At 33.9% G+C, this 21,778-nt stretch overlaps 2 protein-coding genes and 1 pseudogene across 2 annotated transcripts; all 3 read right to left on the bottom strand.

Annotated features, from left to right (window-relative positions):
• Nucleotides 1–641: 641 nt before the first annotated feature.
• Nucleotides 642–6,886, bottom strand: LOC108459342 (chaperone protein ClpD, chloroplastic). The gene is made up of 12 exons (XM_017758704.2): nucleotides 6,027–6,886; nucleotides 5,243–5,403; nucleotides 4,916–5,145; nucleotides 4,709–4,817; nucleotides 4,496–4,626; nucleotides 3,846–3,947; nucleotides 3,483–3,764; nucleotides 3,298–3,398; nucleotides 2,889–3,183; nucleotides 2,056–2,289; nucleotides 1,718–1,951; nucleotides 642–1,244 (listed from the first exon to the last, which is right to left on the bottom strand). The coding sequence occupies exons 1-12, from the start codon at nucleotides 6,668–6,670 to the stop codon at nucleotides 933–935; spliced, it is 2,835 nt and encodes a 944-aa protein (XP_017614193.1). The 5' UTR covers nucleotides 6,671–6,886; the 3' UTR covers nucleotides 642–932.
• Nucleotides 6,887–9,508: 2,622 nt separating this feature from the next.
• On the bottom strand, nucleotides 9,509–11,884 carry LOC108476270 (pentatricopeptide repeat-containing protein At4g33990-like; annotated as a pseudogene).
• Nucleotides 11,885–11,886: 2 nt separating this feature from the next.
• LOC108457642 (uncharacterized) lies at nucleotides 11,887–19,241 on the bottom strand. Its single transcript, XM_017756734.2, has 12 exons — nucleotides 17,574–19,241; nucleotides 17,141–17,275; nucleotides 16,913–17,057; nucleotides 15,468–15,737; nucleotides 14,931–15,192; nucleotides 14,403–14,569; nucleotides 14,176–14,286; nucleotides 13,708–13,759; nucleotides 13,518–13,627; nucleotides 13,296–13,424; nucleotides 12,816–12,905; nucleotides 11,887–12,653 (listed from the first exon to the last, which is right to left on the bottom strand). Exons 1-12 carry the CDS (start codon nucleotides 18,968–18,970, stop codon nucleotides 12,123–12,125), a joined length of 3,399 nt encoding a protein of 1,132 aa, XP_017612223.1. The 5' UTR covers nucleotides 18,971–19,241; the 3' UTR covers nucleotides 11,887–12,122.
• Nucleotides 19,242–21,778: the final 2,537 nt, after the last annotated feature.

Raw genomic sequence — 21,778 nt, 5'->3', positions numbered from 1 at the left:
TTAAAATTAATTTTATTTATAAAATTTTAATTTTTAATATTACTTGTCCGACTAAATGCACTCTATCGAACCTAAACCAAGCTTGGATAAACAAAATTTGATCTCAAGTTGACCAAATCCAAAACAAAATACTATTCATTCATTAAAGATTAAAATATGCTATGTACAATTCTAAATTTGAAATTTAATCCATTTACTTTTATTTTAAGGAATTTAATCCTACTTTTGGATTTAAAATGCAACAACTTCAATCGTTAATATTATTAAAATTTTTGTTAAATTAATATTTATTACAATATCATTTTTAAAATGTCATAATAACAAATTTAATGGATAAATTTTAACAATATTAACAATTGAATTTAAATTTTGAATCTAAAAAATAGAGAAATTAAATTCTTAAAAATTAAAATAAAACAAATTAAATTCTGAACATAGAAAAAGTAAATATTATGTTATTAAATCATACAACTAATTTGTTGAAATATAAATGTAAATAATTTTTTTAATGAAAAATTATTTAAGATCATGGTCCATACATCATTTATGGAAGATATTTTCTATGATATAATGACAAAATTTTAGAAACAATATAAAATGATATAGTACTTGTCATGTGAAATGCAATCATAAAATGCACATTTATTATTTATTATTTATAAATATTTAAACATTGAATAAGTTCAAAGAGTGCTGAGAAAATGAAATGTATACTCCATATGTATAGTTTAACAACTTGAAGGTTTACTTATATACAAATATATACCATAAACTGCCCAAAAATCTTCCTACATTATTTACATCATCATATAATATATTGTAACCAGAGAATGGAGAAATGAGTCGCAGATGTTGAAACTCGAAACCTAATTACATGAATTCCCGGATTTCGGATTAGATTCGGGGAATTGTATGGTACTAGGAATAAGCAACTAGAAGATGGACGCTGTATCAGACAAGCTGATGTTCCGATCTGATCGACTTGTAACAATGGGGTTTCCTAAAGCATCAAGATCAATAACGGCTGTTTCACCGGGACTGTAATTTCCAGCCAGGAGGGCTTCACTTAGGGGATCTTCGACTATTGCGGTAACCGCCCTCCTGAGGGGCCGTGCACCGTAGGTCTGGTCGTAGCCTTGCTGACAAATGAGGTCCTTGATTGATTCAGACACCTCCAAACCGATTCCCAGTGATATGAGTCTAGCATTAACCTCTTGCAACATCAGGTTTACAATCTCGAGCATCTGAAAAGAAACCGGATAGATGTGACCAACAGCATTTTGGTATAACATAATCCGAGATCCCGGTAAATTTTCAAGTTCAAAGTGATGGAGATCTATGTAGCATGGATTTAGGGGCACACAGAATATGACTAGGAGTCAAATTACATTTTAACCCTTTACTCAAAAAATGAGTAAATTAATCGTTGTACGTTAGTTTAAAGAACAAATTGGTCATTTCTGTTAAAAATTTCATTCATTCATACAGTTAAAAAATAATGTAGTTGACGGAATAATTAGAGAGTTACACATGGCATGCTACATGTACCTCATGCCAACATTCAGGACCAATTTTTAAAGGTAGAAATGGATGAATTTTAACAGAATGATCAGTTTGCTCTTCAATACTAATTTGCTTATTTTTTAAATAGAGGGAGCAAAATGCAATCTGAAGGCCTTCAAGGTACTTTTACTTTAATCAACAAAAAGGCACAAACCTGAGGTTTCTCGAGAGATCGAAAGACAACTACTTCATCAATCCTGTTGAGTAACTCGGGACGGAAATATGCTTTCAGTTCCTCCATTACCAGAGCCTTCATTCCAGCATATGAAGAAGATTCATTATTCTCGAGCAAGAAACCAATGGAGCTACGTCTACCCTTTGCAATCGCAGAAGAACCCACATTCGACGTCATCACTACCAATGCATTCTTGAAAGAAACTCTTCGACCCTGATTAACAGAATCTCAAATGAGAGACATCGATAATCAACTAATATCAGCTGCGTATAGATGATGATAATGTCGCAAACAAGTTCAATTTACAACGAACGAACCTGTGAATCTGTGAGGTGACCATCTTCAAACAGTTGGAGAAGGATGTTGAATATATCAGGATGGGCTTTCTCTATTTCATCGAGCAATAACAACGTGAACGGTCGTCTTCTAATAGCTTCCGTAAGCATACCTCCCTCTTCATAACCGACATAACCAGGGGGTGATCCTATTAATTTACTCACTGTATGTCGCTCCATGTATTCGCTCATGTCCAATCGAAGCATGGCATCCTCCTGCAATGATGGCATTAGAGGACGGAAGAAAAGATAGCTTAGTGTTATGGGGCCAAGTCATACATTACCAAAAAACAAACCTTACATAACATTTTCAAATAAACGGGTATCCTTTCGTGCCTAGTATCTAGGATGGTGGAATCTTTAATTCCATTATAGTGGAATCCAGTGGAATCCTTTTAAAATCAACAGTTTTGGTTAAAAGACAGAAATGAAAAGACTGTAACTGTTTGATCAAACCATGTCAAAAACTAAAAAATTGTATTGATGACCTGGAACCTGTTAACCGGTTACCGAAAATGTTAGTTTTTCTCTGGAAATCAGTTTATCTCTTTCTTTAGTGTTGAAATCGGTTGAATTCCTTAACAGGTAAATTCACATTTCTCAATGCAAATCCTCCGTGGCATGATCAACAATGGATTGGTATATCTATTTCTACCCGTTTATTTCAACCATTGATTTAAAAAGGATTCCAAGATATCCCACTACAATAAGATCTCACCTTAGACATTACCATCTAGGACATATCAAAATTACACAACTCATAAGTAAATTAATGGGACAAATTAATAAAAGGAATGAATAGCATGAAGCCTTACCGACCCAAAATAGCATGCCGCTAAGGCTTTTGTTAATTCGGTTTTGCCAACCCCGGTTGGACCACAAAAGATCATTGCAGCAATTGGTCTATCAAGATCCTTTAGGCCAACGCGGGATCTCTTAACAGCTCGAGAAATGGCAGCAACAGCTTCGTCCTGACCAATAACCCTTTTCTTAAGCATCTCATCAAGGCAAATTAGAAGCATTCTTTCATCTGCAGTGAGCTGCTGCACTGGTATCCCTGACCAAATCGAAGCAACTGCCGCGATTTCTTCAGGTCCCACCATTATAGGTCTGAAAGAATCACCTCAAAAAAAATTAGTTAGAAACCAGACAAAGCTAGACGACCAAGAAGCTAATATATCTAACATTCAGCATGACCCGGCAAGAGAAAAAAAAGGAACATACCCATCGTTCTCTGAAGTAGAAGGCAAAGGAGATTCTTGGAGTTCACTGGAATCATCCACACCGGAAGCACCGGCATTGTTTTTCAACCTACTGGCAATGACCTATTCATGACAGAATTGTCGAAAGGAGGTTAGGGTCTTAAAGCACATCAGAAGCTAGCGTACGCACAAGGTCAAAGATATTACCACTTCATGCATGGCTTGAACAGTTCTAATTTCTTCCCAATAATCGTCAGGTGCTTTTGAGAGAATATCAGTTTCTTGCTCTCTTTTCCTCCTAAATGCTTCAATACGAGCTCGGCTTCCAGCTTCATCAATGAGGTCGATTGCTTTATCGGGAAGATACCTGTCAGGAATATATCTTGCTGATAGGTACACAGCAGCATTGATTGCTTCTAGAGTGTATCTGCAGTGGTGATGAGATTCGTATTTTTCGCGTAGACCAAGCAGTATCCCGACTGCATCCTCCTATCAGGTAGCACATTACATCCAAATAAGGAAAGAGGGAAATAGATAGTAACTTTTAGTATAGATTGGATTAAAAACAACCTGACTCGGCTCGTTGATCCATACTGGCTGAAATCTTCGTGCTAATGCTTTATCCTTTTCAAATTGGGTCCTATATTCCCCTATAGTTGTTGATGCGATGCACTGCAAAAGATGTTGTATTAGTGCTTGATAAAGAAATGCACCATAATAAGAAGAAAACAATGTCTACTCCTATAAAAAAGCCTTCTATGAGAAAAGGGATTGGACTCCATTAGAAGGAAAAAGGGTCCCACCTTTTCATTCGAAGAAGTAATCCAGATGTGTTAAAGATGTTATTGTTTGATTTATATGGGTAAAGTACCATGGAGGCCCCTCTACATAAAAATTGGGCAAAATAGTCTCTATACGCTAGATCAAAGAGCAAACTAGTCCTTCTATTAAAAATTTCATTCATTTCTGTTGTTAAAAACTGGTCAAATGAATGAAAATTTTAACTAAAAGGACCAATTTACTCTTTGATCTAACATAGAAGGGCTAACTTGCCCATTTTTTGAGTAAATGAGGTAAAATGCAATATAACTTCTAATACAGGAACCTCCATGGTACTTTTACCAATTTATATGTCATCTTCATTAACTGCAGTAAACATCATGCCTATGTTTTTGGCATATAAGGTTCTATGTGAAAATTACAGTTTGAGAAATAATTACCTGTAATTCACCCCTACCAAGTGCAGGCTTCAATAGATTCGCAATGTCAAGACCAGATCCCTTGTTTCCACGGCCAACCGTACCAGATCCAATAAGCGTGTGGACTTCATCGACAAAAAGAATGATATTACCTGAGGAACAGATATACCAAGTATGAGAGAAACAATAAAATAGATTCCAGCTCTCGAAAAAGCAACTTCTCATTGTAGGCACCTGATTTTTTTGTCTCACTTAGCAAAGCAGTAACACGTGCCTCTAACTCTCCCCTCTCCTTCGCACCGGCCATGAGCAGTCCTATGTCCAAGGACATTATTTTTTTATTCTGTGCACAGTAAGCGCAATAAATCAATACACTTCGAAGACACAACCTCAATAGAAGTATGACAAGAAGCATTTGGATTGATTTGTGAAGAGGCGGACCAAAAGAAATGCTGGGATTTCTGCTTGTGCGATACTAGTCGCAAGTCCTTCAGCAATGGCTGTTTTACCAACCCCACTTTCACCAAGAAGAATCGGGTTATTCTTAGTTCGGCGACAAAGTATCTGTACAATTCTTTGAACTTCAGTCTCTCTGCCAATAACAGGGTCAATAAGTCCCTCACTTGCACGGGCTGTAAGATCGATACAGAATTGAGCTAAAGCACTTTTCCCTGACAATTACATATGAGGAACAAAGCATTACCTTCTGTTATTCTAAAAAAAAAAACATAACTATACAAAAAGAAAAGGATTAGATCAAATTTTTACCTTTTGTCTTGTCAGGGGACCTCAAAACAGCAGCATTACCAGATGAAGATTTTTCACTCATCTTTTTTGATGATAATGAAGGTTCCCTACCATCTTTTGCAAGCTCCCCCTGTAATCTGGTGACTGCTTCAGCTGCCAAGTGATTTATATTTGCTCCCAATCTGAGATTTTTAGCACAAAAGTTAATGAAATGAAACTTGTTTTGTCTTTTAGACCAAAATGCTCATGCAGATGTGCATCACTTGGCAGAAAAACCAAGCAAAAATGACTTGTCTCTATAATCAAATGTTATATAAAATTAATGACATAAATTTCTTTAAATTGTAAGAACTTATGCTCTTTTTGTATGAATATCATGATGAAACAACAAAATTCATGCTTTTTCATGAGCTTCTGAATTAACTATCAAATACTATGAAGCTTATATTTGCTCCCAATCTGAGATTTTCAGCACAAAAGTAAATGACATGAAACTTGCAGCGTCTTTCAGACCAAAATGAAAATGCTCATGCAAATTTGCATCACTTGGCGGAAATCAAGCAAATAACTTGTCTCCACGATCAAATTTATACAAAATTAATGACATAAAAAATCTAAACAAAGTCAAATGTGTTCTTTAAATTGTAAGAACTATGCCCCTTTGCATGAATATCATAATGAAACAACGGAATCCAAGCTTTTCATGAGCAATACAGCACATGTTGATTATATATATATATATATAAACATGTTCCATTAACAAATAAAAATAAAAATGCTCATTTTAAAAGGAAAAAAAAAAAACCTTTTTAGGACACGACTAGCACTTCCATCATCAACGGTAAATAAACCAATAGCAATATGTTCAGGGGCAATAAAATTATAACCCATAGTCCTTGAATACTCCACAGCAGCTTCAAAAACCCGTTTTGTGCTTATGGAAAACGGTACATCCGTTGAAGAAACAATAGACCCTTGTTGTTTATTATCCAAATCCTCACCATGGTTACTACTTTGCCAAATGCTACGAACAGCATCACGAGCATTCTCAATTTTCAAACCTGACCCTAAAAAACCATTAGGGTCACGATCTTCACCAATCAAACCCAACAAAAGATGTTGGGTAAAAACCATGTCTTTACCAAGAGATTTGGCTTCTCTTTGAGACAAGATCACGGCTTTGATTGCTCGTTCTGTAAAACGCTCAAAAACAGCAGAAATTTGAATGGGTTTTCTTCTTTTAAAAGAATGAGGGTGTTTAACATGATGAACAAAGTTATTACAACGAGAGATTGAGAGACCAAAACAAGAACTTGAAGAAGAAGAATAAATTGAATTGTTGAAATAAAAAGTTCGATGGAAACGAAAAGGGAAACGTGGAGGTGATGAAGGAAATATGGAACGTGAATGTAAATGAATTGCTAATGAAGAAGAACATAAGACATCCATATCTTTTTCCAGACAAAAAATTGTGGGTAGTTTTGCCTTAAGCTACACGAGTTTCATTAAGGATAAAAAGGAAGAGAAGAAAGGAGAAAATATAGGTTGAGTTTGAGATGATGTCCAATCGAAATTGAAGGATATTTTCTTGGCTGTGCTGTCGAAGGAAAGAGAGGAGGAAGAAAGGGATGGAGTAGAAGTGTAGGCTTGACACGTCAAGCCACCATTTCTTTTTTGGTCAAAAAATGGGTTTCTTTAGAGGTTAAATTCTGTTATTAGTCCCTGTATTTTATAAAATTTTTGGATTTAGCTTCATATTTTAATTTGATTATTCTTTATACTTTTCAAATTTTAAAATTTTAGTCCTCACGAAAAACATTAAATTCATTAAAATTTTATACCGCAAACATTAAATTCATTAAAATTTTATACATAAACATATTATTATATATATAATATTATGTTAATTTATTATTTTTACGTATTACTTATTAAAATTTTAATTAATAGATTAATGACCATTATTTAAGTGAAAATTAAATTTTAAATTTCAAAACTTAGAACGATTCATTGAATAATGTAGACTAAATCAATAATTGTAAGTATGGTACAAAACTAGTAACTAAATTTAAACAACCAGGTTTAATAGCTACTGTTTGGATCAATACTAAAATTTGAGAAATATAAAGACTAAAATTGACCGATCTCAGAAATATAATACTAAATTTAATCAAATTAAAATATTAAGACTAAATCTATAATTTTACAAAAATAAAGAATAATAGCAGAATTTAACTTTTTTTAGAAAATAAAAAAGTCCTACTTTTTAGTAAAAGCCTTTGGTTTAAGACAAGTCACCCCACTGAAGTAAAACAAGCAAAGAATATATCTTCCAAAGGTTGTTTTGTTTAGAGACAAAAGTGCCAAAGTACTTGCCTGACATAGCCAAAAACTTTTGGCACCGTCGAGAATCGGCGCAAGGTGCACCGTTGAGGTTGGTTTTGGGCTCAGAATCTTCCTTGAAGTAAACTCTGTACCAGTCTTTCAAGGAGATAGATTATGAAAAGCTGAATACGTAATTTGATATTTGTGTTAATTTTTTATATAATTTATGGTTTTATATTTAACAAAAGTTATATATTTTAATACATGAAGGTAATAATATTATTTTTTATTATTTTCATTAGATTTTAGAGTTAATTTGATGAAACTTTATAATTAGCTAATAATATCAATAATTAATTTCTTAATCAACCTTAAAGTCAGGATTAAACTACTCACATATGGTTGTACTTAATAAATTAAATACAAAATTAAATAAATTCATAATTGATACTAAATTTATTCTATTATCAAAATCATTAAACATTCAAACCTAATAATATTAGCAATTAACTTTTACTAAATTAACTTTAAAAATCGAATTAAATATTAAAAGTTAACATCATTACTTTTGAGTACCCAAATATATTTTTGTCAAATATAAGTATCAAATTGGACTAAAAATAATTTAAAAATTATTAAATTATTTTAAAAATTATTTAAGTTATTAGGCATTTATATACGTACACATATATTTTATTTTGAGAAATGAGTGATAAGAAGATGGACTTGCACCCTCGATTTGAAATCTAAATATGATATTAACGGATTTTAAATTAGCGAGACATTGTTACTAGATCAATAACTTATTGGTTATTCATTACCATTCAATAAAATATTAAAATACAATGACAAATTTATCTTTTAACATCTATCTATTTTATCAATTTGACATTTTAAAATTTTTAGTTAAATTTGATCATTTACTTTTTAAAAGAGTCAAATTTAATCATCAATGTTTAAAAAGAGTTGAATTGTTGTTTTTAACGAAATACTAACTAAAATGTTAAATTTTTAAACATAACAATTCGCATGACAATCATCGTGCTCTTTATGCAACTTTTTTTTGAATTTTTTATAAATTAAAAATTTTTGCTAACTTCGCATATAAAACAAATAGTATCATGTCAACATAAAGTATACGTGAATTATCATACAGATTGTCACATCAATGTCTTTAAAAAATTCATATTTTAATAAGCATTTCTATTAACAATTACGATTTGATTTTTTTTAAAGGTTAATAATCAAGTTTAACTAAAAATAAATATCAAATTAACAAAATAAATAAATATTGAAGGATAAAATTATTATTATTCCTAACCTAAATTATCACTCAAGTAAGATTTTCACAATTCATTTCCAAGAATAGAACCATAATATCGCCAACTTATAGAGGCTACGGTCTTTCTGAACTAAGCACCAAATTGAGTAGTGATAAAATTCAGCTCAACCAGTTCATCCTCTCCAAGAATCAGCTCTTCAAGGAAGTTAAGTGATTAAATTGCATGTTCAAGTTCACTCAAAAGCACCTTTTAAAACATTGAAAACTCAAAAACCTGAGATGCAGGGTTCAGCAAGGGACAAAGTAAAAAAATTGCTTTATAGACCCAGAGAAGAATCATAAATTATTGGGGGTTCAAAGTGTAACTTTACCATTATACTAACATATAATTTCATAAAATTTTAGGAAGTTAAATGAAAATCTACCATTTTTGAGGGGCCAAGGCTTCTACCTGCCCCTTTTGTCTTCGTCTCCATTCAGCCAAGGACGAGGCTAGAAAATTACTGTAAGGGGCCAGAGAAGAATCATAAATTATTAGGAAGCAAAAATACAATTTTACCATTATACTAATATGTAATTTTATAAAAAAATTAAAGAGTTAAATGGTAAATCTACCATTTTTGAGGGACCAAGGCGTCTGCCTACCCCTATGTCTTCGCCCATGAGTTCAGCCTTGGTTGCTACCAATAATCATTGCATGAGCAAGTTCCATCTTGAAAGTGATGGAACCTATATGCATCCCTAACAACAATCTTCCTCCCATAAACATAAGAGACAAACTTGAATGCTGAGTAGCAATCATTGCAGATGCGTAGATTATTTGTAACTTGAACACTCATTTCTGGATCAATCTTCATGATTCCAAATGCCATAGCTAGCTTTTCACTGTGATAGTTTAGAATATGTTCTTTATCTTCATCGTCCACGTCGTGCAGGACGCATGAAAGGTTGGAAACATACCCTACCATCTTAATCTCAGCTGCCAAGCTCTCTACTTTCCCATAAACTTCTTGCCAATATGGATTCACTTAATCAGCTGAATGGAAGCCGTAAACCTCATTACCGAGCTCAACCACGCTGAATGCTGAATTCTCAATCTTATATATTTCATATTTTGTCTCAACTTCACTACTTCTGGCCATCTGTTAGAGGCTGCATATATGTTTGACATTAGTATATAGTATCCGGCATGCTTCAGTTCAAGTTCTTACAAGCTTCTTGCGGCCAATTCAGTTAATTCTGTATCCCCATGAATTCTGCAAGCCAAAAGCAAAGCACCCTAAACACCATCGTTTTTTGGTATCGTTATCTGTTGAACCATATCGAAAGCTTGGTTGAGTAATCCAGCTCTGCCTAGTATATCAACCATGCAAGCATAGTGTTTCACCCGGAGGCTTTCGGAGTGCTTTTTCATTTCTGCAAAACATTTCCTCCCTTCATCGATAAGACCGGCATGACCACAGGCGGATAATAGAGAGGTAAAAGTAATATGGTCTGGCTTAATGCCTGTTTGTTGCATTTGTGAGAAGAGATTCAATGCTTCTTTCCCATAACCATGCATGTCATACCCAGAAATCAGCACATTCCATGAAGTGATATTCCTTTCTGTAGGAGGAATATCATTAAATAACCTGGTAGCAGTGTCTAAATCTCCACTATTAACATACATATCCATCAGGGCATTGCATAGATTTGCATCGATTTTAATCCTTTTATAACAAAATCGTGGAATTTCCTTCCTAAATGTTGAGAGCCTAAATAAGCACAGGCAGAAACCATGATCAACTTTGTTACTGGATTAGTGAAAGTCTCAGAATCCAACATCACCTCAGAAAGAAACAAAGCTTCACTAGCTTGACCATTTTGACTGTATCCTAAGATGATAGAATTCCATGAAATAACATGTCTTTCCTCCATCAAATCAAAAACCAGTCGAGGCAAGCTCACATTGCCGCATTTTGCGTACATGGCAATAATTGCATTCCCAACAGAGACATACTTTAAATAACCATTACAAATGGCATAAGAATGAACTATTTTAGGTCATTGTCACTGAATCTGACAAAACACCGTGAAGTTGCATATATTGGAACAACAGAAGAGCCTTATCCGGCTGTTCAGCCTGTTCATAGGCCGTGATCATGGCAGTCCAGCTAACAAGATCCCTCATTGGCATTTTATTGTATATCCCTCATTGCATACATGGTTACTAAAGCAGCCTCCACCTAGAAATCCAAATCAAACCCAGTTCTTATAACATCCTCATGAGCAACTTTCCCTTCAAGAACCAAGGATTTTGAAGCGCATGCTTTAAGAACAAATCGAAAAGTGTAGTTATGTCAAGGGCCAGTTTGAAATTCTGTTATTAGTTGCGTTTTAATGTTAGAATTGTTAGTTATACGGTGAATTTTGGGAGAGTCGGTACGAGGCGTTTTGTATTAGTGATTCGGGTGCGTTTTAGTTAAGTCATTTAAGTAAAACCGGGCGTTTTATTAGCCCAGCTGTCGAGATAACAGCTAACAGTATTTCAATTGTTCCAACGACTTTCTCAGCCATTAAAACATCAATGTCGAAATGGGGGTGGTTATGCCTTCCGTTATGGAATGAAATTACTGTGTTTCTCTTCTCCGATATCTCTTTTCTCTCTTCTTCTCTATTCTCTCAGTCAGTCAAGATCGCCACCGTATCAAGTTATTGGGACGCATAAGAGGATATAACTCCAACACTTCGACGTGGCAACCACCATTCGCATATGCCCGAATCATTGTATTCCAAAGAAAAGAATAGGGCTTATCACCATGGATACTATCGAACAATGAGCAAGCACTGTTGTGTTCACCAAATTTGGCATTTTTTATGATAATTTGAGCACCCAAATGAGAATTATAATTGATAATGCCTGAAATAGTAAGAGAAGAGTGCTCCTGTTTGAGTGAAGCCAAGCTGTTGCAGATATCAAGGAGCCCATTGTAAACGTTCTCTATCAAGTCAAGAAATGAACTGAAGGCATACGTGGAGTTGAATAAATGTAGATAAGAAGGGTTTAGGCGACGCATAATTTCAAAGTGAAGATCAAAGCAATTCGTACAACAGGTATGAACAATCAAAATCTTACAAAATGGATCTCACGATCCATGTAATTCATATTCCTACAATAAAAGCACTAGGCTGTGGTCTTTTTCTTTTTCCTTTTACAGTATATATATGATACATAATGAATTAGACAAGGGATATATAATGTCTTGGCCATAAAAATCTCGAATGTTACAGGTTATAATGGATGCTGAGGCCGGATCAAGAACTCTGAGATGAGTCAACCTGGCTCCAGAGCTTCTCGGCATATGTTTTATCTTCTTCTTTCTCCTCTATGACATAATTAGTTGCTTCGTTTACTTCCTCGTTGTCTTCATCTGATACCTCTTCCGTCATATTTTCCGTAATTTCTACTTCTGCAAGGCTCTTTGCTTCTCGTTCTGAAAGTTCAGCTAATGCCTCCCTCATAGCCTGTGCTGTTGCTGGTCTGTCTTTTGGCCCGTATTTCGGTGCAGGCACAACAAATGGTAAGGCAACATCATCCAACTTCGTTCTATTTTGGTTAGCAATGCACTTGGTCTCCATTGGAGGAAATACAAATATGATACCAAGTTCATAGTTACAGACGTGAAGCCTTGAAGTGGAGTTGGTCTGAGCAAGTCCACTAGCTTTTATACCAACTGAACTGGAAATAGGTCTTCCCCAGGCAGCTGCACTAAAATTATGAGACCCACAGTAAACCCAACCAGATGAAGATGAGCTTGCCTTGGACCAGAAGCGCCTCCGTGCCACCTGCTTGAATTTGCATTTTATTCATTAACCTTTTCCCCTAAAAACATTGAATTGTGCAAGCATTTGGCAATGTGAAGAAACAATGCTAATATAAACAGACTCCAGATGTTTGAATTGTTTGTTCAAGAAATTTTCTGATAATTCAAAAAGCAGGTAAATCACCTTTACGTGCATTGGATGCCCTACTCTATTCGAGGGAGAAGGAATTGCATCATGTAGTATACCCACATTTCTCAATCTTTGCCATGTTTTCTGAACAAAGAAATGTATGATTAACAGAAGTGTGAAAAAAATAATCCAGGAAATTACAACTGTTACACATAGGGACAAGTGTGTTGTTACAACTTGACACAAATTACCTTTTTGAAGACTTAACATATCCCTATTTGTTGGACCATCAGTTTATAGTCCCATGTCAACAGACTTTTGCCAACCATTTAGATTTAGATCATTTAAGTACTGAGTTCTAATCCATAGTTTTGGTAGACCTTTGCACTCTAGGAAGGAAGAAACATATGTTCTACCACTAGTAATGCTTTTCATATGAAGTTGGAGATGAATCATGGTTCTTTTGGTCAACCTAGGATTTAAACACTTGTCAAGAAAAGCTGCACACTGAGGTCACGGTAACAGAGACCTTACCTCTGAAAAGAAAAGAATTCGCCTTGAAGGAGAGATGCCAGAACATGCATTTTTCACCTGCTCGATAGTGGGAAAAATAATTCTAATGGATGGATTTCTCAATTCTTGACTAGTAGTCCAGCCGCCCCACTGTCAAGTAACACCATATTACTGTGTGTACATACATATTTAAGAGCATGATGTTCAACATTTCATGCATAAAACCAAATCAATGTAAGTTACCTCTGGATCAGACTCCTCTGAATCAAAAATTTGTGATGACTTCTTTCCAACAGATGCGGCAAAAGCAGCTAGAAACGGTGCACTGACAGATGAACCAATTGAGGATGCACCTTGAAAACAAAAGATATATCAGACAAAACTAATAACAAGACAAGTAGGTTGCTAAATTTTGAAGGGAAGAAAAAGTTACCATAAATGAAATCAGACTCTTGTGATTCAGGCCAATTGTATTGACCTAAAACCTATAAAAAAAAAAAGGAGAAAAAAAGAAGAAGAGATTTTAAGATAATTATCAAATGTTTCCAAGTAACATAACCTCATACAGATACATCATACGATAAATTATTTCATTCTGTATGACTGTATCTACCAAAATGCAGGCAAGTTTTTTATTTCAGACACTGACCAGAAATGAAGATTCAACAATCATGTTGCTTGCTTGACTATTGTAGAAACAAGTAACTATAAAAGTGCTAGTAATCATTTAGTGGTTTTAAGATACAAATACAGCATGAAACCGTATTTTGAAATACAGATTTGCGATAATAAGTCATAATGACATATAATTAACACCAGCAGTCTAGAATTACAATAATGCACAAAATGAAATTCATAGAAACATGACTATAATTTGGAATGAAGCCACTAAGTTCATTACCTCTTGAAGTCGCCAAAGGCCTGTACACCTCTGAACTGACGCAATGAGAGAGCATAATGCAGCAATATTTTGATCTTGCATCATTTTTGACATATCTAAAAAACTTGGCCCCTACACAAATCAAAACATGTTAAATAGCTTCATTACAAATAAGAACAGATACCATCTGTGATACCACAAATTATATAACATGATAACATCTCAAATAAATAGCCAAAATACCATGCCTGTAACACATGCAGTATCAACTGTACTTTCTTGTTGTTCCCACCAAATGTAGCTGTAATGGCTTCTTCACGACATACATATCCATGAAATTCAAAAAGTCCAATATCCCATAATGGAGAAACCCATTTTGCGACATTCCGCGGCAAAAAACCAAGTTGAATGCAATCTATGCCAGCCACAACAAGAAACATAATGAGGGGAAAAGGGCATTAGCAACAAATGGCTGTGTTAACCTCAAACAGTTACAACAATTATAAAAGTCCGTGATGGTGGTAGCTAAGATGAAACTTTGAAGTCAACAAAAGTACCAAATCTCAGTAAACAAGAAATATGTTAGCAACATAACTCCATATCCACACGGTTTCCGATAAATAAAGATGATCTCAACTATGAAGCAGCTACTAGTTTCAGTTCTTTTTAAAGTAACTAAACCATGGAACTACTGATACATCCATACTATGTAAAGTGTATCCCATGCACTAACTTTTAAATGGTCCAAAGTATAAATCAAGTTATCAGAAATTTACCTCCTGAAGAGATTTTATCAGGGTTAGGAACAAGAACACTCACAGCATTCTCATCTGCAGGGATGTTTGTGTTTCTTCTCAAAACAACATTTAACATCCCATTTGCGTTTTCACAAGTTTTGCCAAGAAAGAGCGCCAGTTTCTTAAGTTGTGCACCATTCCTGTCTGCTGTAGTGCGAAAAAGGTGGCTTAAACCAACCACAGACACTTCAACCAGACCAAGGAACTTCGCATCCAATGATGAGGGTGTTATCTGATTAGCCTGAAATGATAGAAAACAAGGCTTCTTCCTATCATTGAACCTAATATAAAATACATGTAAAACACCAAGGACTAGCTCGTCACACAAACACCAAAAACCTACCTCCATCTTAAGATTGAAGCAATACCTTATGAATGCCATATATTCCAATTCATATTTTATACAAGGAAATAGTCAAAACAATATTAAAAAAGGTGAGCCAGCTCAGCATTCAAGAGTCCACTTCACAGAACAAAATAAGAATGGAAGAGTGTTAAATGTGTGGGTTACGATACCTTCAATGCTCTGTCTGAATGCATTCCAGGTACAGAAGCAACCAGGTATCCCATAGCATTGGTAAAGTCATAATTAGTCAACTCAACAATCCAATGAGACTGACCAGGTACATCAACAATAAGAGATGCCATAAAGCCAGCTAGCTGAGCAGCGAAGTCAGATCTTGAATTACTCATTTCTCCATAAGAAATTGAAAAGAGAGACAAATAATCAGGTTCCCTTCTACGCGGAAAATCTTGCCACCAAACAGTGTTGGTTACATTCTCCCACTGCAGTATCCAAAAGTGCTAATATAAATAAATAATAAGAACTAAGCAAGAACAATATCAGCATAATTGAAAAACTAAACAACAAATAACTGCAAAAAATTGAGCAGCTAGCACTTTTCTGAGTAAAATAAATAAATAGCCAGCATTTTCATAGAGAAATCAACATAACATCTTTCCAAGCAAAAATACTCAAGTATCCAGGCAAATTTAACCCACCAATTGACATCCCACCCAAAAAAATTGAGGAAGTCTACTTTTTACAGAATAAAAATCCCCCCTGCATCAGCAAACTTCAGGAATAAGGTGATTTGTCTAAAATTTGGCTTCAGTTATTATGGTGAAGAGGAACACATATGCATAAGACATGCATTCTTGAGAAAAAGAGATAGGGACATAGTGAACTCCATCAGTATAAAAGGAGATAAACCAAAAATTATAGTCTACTACTGTTTAAAACATCGTGATAGAACTCCGATAAACAAAAACATTGAGGTAACTAAATTATGAAAACAGAACTTACATCTGCACAAATCTGCCATGTCTTATTTAACATACAGCAAAAACATAGATAAAAATCAAATCACTAGACATTGACAAAAAAAAATGTAATTACCTGTTTTGCAGCTAAATTAGCATTAGTAATGACAGCATGGATACTTTTTTTCTCTTCACAGGACAAGCAAAGGGAAGATAGTATACATGTTGTCATTACTTCTGCTAATTTAGTTGCAAAAGGAGGTAGACTAAAGCATATAGTCCACCACTGTTTAAACAGCAGGATACAGAACTCTGATTAAGAAAATATTGAGGTAACTAAATCGTGAAAACAAATCTTACATCTGCATGAATCAGCTATGTTTTATTTAATATATAGAAAGAACAATAAAACATACTCCCTCTGTCCCAATTACAATGTCACAGTTGACTTTTATGGATCACTTTTTTTAACTTTAACTTCAATTATTTTAAATATTTTAATTAATTAAATTTTATAAAATATATCTAAAAACTATTTTGTTGAGATTTTTAAAATGTATATCAATAATAAATTTTAAATAAGTCAAAGTTGAAAATTTGTTACCACCAAAAGTCAAAGGTGACAAGTTTATTAGGATGAAGGGAGTGGTTAAAAATCAAATCACTGAACAAATTGACATAAAAAAAAAAGTAATAACCTGTTTCGCAACTAAATTAGCAGAAGTAATGACAATACGGATACTGTCTTCTCTTTGCACTACAAGCAATTTTGGGTGATGGCAAGCAATTCCTCGTTTCTTGAGATCATTACCAAAAGCGATAACCTCAGGGAAAGGGGGAAACCTAATACAATGTTGGATTAGAATTAGGGAAAAATGCCAGTATCAGCCGATATAACTTTTAATATGCTCAAGTAAAATACTTACACTGCAACCAAGTTTGGAAATTCAGGGAAGGGTGTGGAGGTTCTGGCATCAGGGCTTGAGCTCCAACATCTCTCAGCATTATGACAAGCAACTGTTACAGGCAGATGGCAAGGAATTTCACAGTGCAACAAAAACCTACCAAAAAAGACTATTAGGTATGGATACAGAAATTATCATGAAGAGTATGTAGAATTTCAATATATTGAGGGGAAAAACATGTAACTCAATTTATCACATTGGTATCACAAAACAAAATTAACCATTCTTTTTGGTGTAGAAATATGTAAAGGTATAAAACCAATCATGTAAAGTACTTTCTGCAGAAACTTGTGTAGTTACAGTGACTCTAACTGACTCTAAACAGGATATTCTGCGAACTTTTGCCAGTGGAGACTAATATATAAGGAGAGCAAAACGAAAAGAAAAACTTTACCATGAAATGTCACTTGTAAATGTAGCAATAAATATCTTTGAAATGCTTTCAACAGGATATAGAAGTTCTCGCAAGGAAACAACAGAATGGTGATTTGATGAGCCACTATCTGAATAAGCAAGGCGATTGAGGTAAAACATCTTCCCAGGTGCCGAACAATAGTTTAATGAAATCTTGCTTGTCCCAACACCATCAACGTCAGGATTATTTTCTTTCTCGGGAACATTTATTAGTGACATCCCGCACCTGTTATTAGCAGCAGCGTCCTCACCACTGCATTCAACAGGGCCCTTACTACATGGAAGGTCACTAGGTAAAGGATCACCAAAAAAATCCTGGTCTAACTCTGAAGTTGCCACTTTTCTAAAAGAATTAGACTGCACGGGTTTGTCATTTTTATTAGAAGATTGTGGTTCCTGCCTGAAAAGTGGAAAGAGGCTACTAACCTCTTCTTCACTGCCTATTGCACATTTCATTGTATCACTTAATGTCAACCCCAGAAACATGTTCTGTCCAGAAGCTAAAATGTCACATTTCCTAATGCAAGAGATGGGGTCATCACTGTGCAATATACTCCGGCACTGACTTAAAATAAACTTGGCTCTCCCTATAGCATCACTAGATTTTGATCCAGAGAAGTTCCAACTTCTATTCATCTCCTTCGCTGGGAGGGCAAAAACCCTTTTGTTCCTCTTTCCACTTGACACTGTTCCTTGGGAATGTCTTGATGAAACCATTGCCCCAAGTGACCGTGGCATCCCACCAGTAACCTCATCCAACTTGGAAACTATTTCCTCTTTAAAAACAATCCCTTGAATAACAAAACCAACTCGAACCCGTAAAGTACACTCACTTTCATTCCCACAAACAAGCAAAACCTCATCACCAGCAAACAATTCTCTAACCATACCCCGTTTAACCTTAACCTTATTCACATAAACCCCATTCAAAGAAACCCTAACCCTAGAAAACCCTAAAACTTCTTCCCCTTCTTTATCTTTCTCTTCCAATTCATCATCATACAACAAAAATCTTTTGCGAAATTCATTAACAAAAAAACTAAAATCATTCGAAAAAATTGTTCCATCGAGAATAAATATTTTACGGTCAACACTGTCATATAAAATCTGGCAATGTTGCTTACTTACGAACCGACTGCCGAACGTGAAGTTGCAGGAACCATTGGCTCGACCAATAGTGTAAGGCCGGTCAGGTTCTAGGCGGAGTGATTCGATAGGAGAACCGGTTTTGGAAGAAAACAAAGGGACATCGAAGCTCTTAACTTCAACTGATGCTGATTTTTTCAGGGTTTTTGGTTTTTTGCGAGGGAAATGATGATTATTATCATCGGTTCTCTTCTTATATTTGTTTGTTAAATGAAAAAATGAATCTTTCATAAGAATTATTAGGGGAAAATTTTATTGTAAAATTTATGGGATAAAAAAGGAATTTGAAAGAAAAAAATGGTAAAATAATAGAAGAGAAATTGAGAGGGAAAATGATTGAATTGATAAACCATTGTTCATGACTATAACTGTTTATTGGCCAGCTAACTGCCCAAGCGGGAAAGGATGTACAAAATTTTTGAGAAAAATATTCTGTTGGAAAATTGGTTTAGTAAAAAAATTAAGGTATAGGATGTTCTCGGGTGTTAACATTCAAAGGTCTAAGTTCGACCTAATCTAAGCTATTTTTTAATTAGTAATGGTTTATATTATATTATATTATTATATATTATATAATTTATACTACATAAAAATTAAATATATATAAAAAATATGGACTAGATATTATATATAAAATTTTAATAAATAAAAATATATAAATTTATTAAATATTGAATTAAAAATAATATAAATATATATTTTAAAATTTTTATAAAATAATATGAGTATGCATAAAATAAATTTAGGTTAACCATTTATAAATATAGACTAATTTAAGAAAAATTTAGGTCCATATTTTGATTCAGTTGAGCTTGAAAAAGCATAACATATATTAATATCATATATAAGTTCGAGTCAAACAAACCTATGAACACCTTTATATAATTTTCCCTCCTAACTTTTATATATTTAAGCATTGTCTATTAGGCTTTTAGCGATCCTCATTTAAAATCCAAAAGTAAAATGATTTTTTTATTATAAAAAATAAGATTAAATCACTAGTTGAAGTCTGAACTTGGCAATTTTTCTTACATTGGAACTTGGATTAGACAATTGTTCCCATATTAGGACTTAAAATTTTTTTTGTCCAAGTTACTCCTACATTTGGCAATTGTTCCCCATTGGAGCTTGAACTTTAGGGTTTTTATGGACTAACTTGGAAAAAAAAAAGAGTTCAAACCCTAACATGAGAACAATTACTAAGTTCAAAGCTTAACTTGGAAATAAAATTCAAACCCAATATGGGAAAAGTTGTCAAATTCAAACCCCCAAAAAATATTACATAAGTGGTGAGAAATAGTTTAATTGAATAATATACATTATAATTAATATTACACATTGTAATTAATATTACACAATATATTATTATATATGTAATAAATACTATACGAGATAATATATTGTGTAGTAGTCTTGACTTATATGGAGTTATGGTTAATATTTTTATCAGACACTTGTTTAACACGAATTTAAATCGCGTGACCTCCATCTCTGTAACACCTCTTAACCCCAAACCGTTACCGGAACGAGGTTATGAGGCATTACCGGACATATCAGATAACTTGCGAATAATTTACAATTAATATAACTTTTATGGTATAATATAATAATTAAGTCCCTATCTTGAACTCTCGAAGTTCAAACACGTATTAAAAGTAGAACGGGACTTGTTCGAGTATTCCAAAATTTTTTTTTATAAAAATTTAGGCAGCATTTCTGCTTATTTTTACCTAAACCTCCTGCAAATTCAAACCAAAACAACCAACACCAATATTTCACATTCATATAACTATTATTCATATCATTAACAAAATTTTAACTTAATAACTATCATAGCATCATTCAAAATTGATTAAAAACTTCATTTATTTAACAACTTAATGTTCATGTATCAAAATATCATGTACTTTCCTTACTATTTCATTTAACCATCTAAATTTTATAAATCATCCTTCACTACCCAAAGTAATATACATATTCAAGTGACTAAACAACACCTATGTACATGCCACTTTTATCCAAAAGAAAATATACATCACCAAATTTGTGTTGGAGTCGGGATTGTTTTGGATGTTGAGCGAGACACTTGACTTCTACTAACTCTGCACGGAAACAACCGTACGCTGAGTATGGATATACTCAGTGGTATTACTATAAATCGAGTCATATCAACAACAGTAAAAACATAAATATTAAAATACCTAACAATTAATGTCATATGTACTAATTCATAAATCAATGTATTTTCTCAAACTTAAATTTATATCACTTATGAATATACATTTCATACTTTTCTCTTATTATCACAATTCCAATTTCAATTCGTAATTCTTCTCATTTCAATGCCTCAAATTCACATTTCAATTTTTCACCCTATTAACGTAACTCGGACTTTGGCGGATACACGGATCCAACCAAACACACCAATATGGCACCCAGTGCCTCATCGGATAGTTCGAAGTAATAATTGACACCCAGTGTCTCATCGGCCTAGCCGAAGTAAAGTTGGTACCCAGTACCTCATCGAATCTATCCGAAGAAATATAGTGACACCCAGTGTCTCATCGACTCGAGGTCGAAGTATCCCTGAACACTTCCAATCCTATGGCATGCCAACTATATCCGACTCAGCCCGACTAGTTAATAGGGTATTCAATTCACTTTCTCAATCCTATATCACTTTCAATTCACAATTCAAATCACCAATCATTTTTCAATCAATACACTTTTCAAATAATTACATATTCCATAATTCACTTATTCAATTCAATTTGATTCAATTTGCATCACTTTCATTTTCACTCAATATTCATATCAATTTCACATACTTACCTCAAGTCTTACTTACCATACATAACAATAAAAAAATTCAGCAATCAATAATAATTAAAATTCGAATTATAGTAATACACACGTAATTCTCCGTTTTAGTCCTCGATGACTTTCTCCTTTCCTTTCGATGCTGATGCTTCAGGTTCTTTGTTGGCTACGAAAATAATAATTTATAATCACCAATACAACATGATTCAATTTAATTCA

The sequence above is a fragment of the Gossypium arboreum genome, chromosome 7 (genome assembly GCF_025698485.1).
Source record: "Gossypium arboreum isolate Shixiya-1 chromosome 7, ASM2569848v2, whole genome shotgun sequence".
In the NCBI taxonomy this organism is placed as follows: Eukaryota; Viridiplantae; Streptophyta; class Magnoliopsida; order Malvales; family Malvaceae; genus Gossypium; species Gossypium arboreum.
This window is presented reverse-complemented; position numbering and strand designations above follow the sequence as displayed.

Coding starts and splice junctions, on each gene's coding strand:
- LOC108457642 (XM_017756734.2), bottom strand. CDS start 18,970: ATGAAAGATTCATTTTTTCATTTAACAAACAAATATAAGAAGAGAACC. Junction 13,425..13,517: donor CAGAGGAGTCTGATCCAGAG/GTAACTTACATT, acceptor GTTACTTGACAG/TGGGGCGGCTGGACTACTAG. Junction 12,654..12,815: donor GGCATCCAATGCACGTAAAG/GTGATTTACCTG, acceptor AAATTCAAGCAG/GTGGCACGGAGGCGCTTCTG.
- LOC108459342 (XM_017758704.2), bottom strand. CDS start 6,670: ATGGATGTCTTATGTTCTTCTTCATTAGCAATTCATTTACATTCACGT. Junction 4,627..4,708: donor AAGTGAGACAAAAAAATCAG/GTGCCTACAATG, acceptor TCTGTTCCTCAG/GTAATATCATTCTTTTTGTC. Junction 1,952..2,055: donor GTCACCTCACAGATTCACAG/GTTCGTTCGTTG, acceptor TCTGTTAATCAG/GGTCGAAGAGTTTCTTTCAA.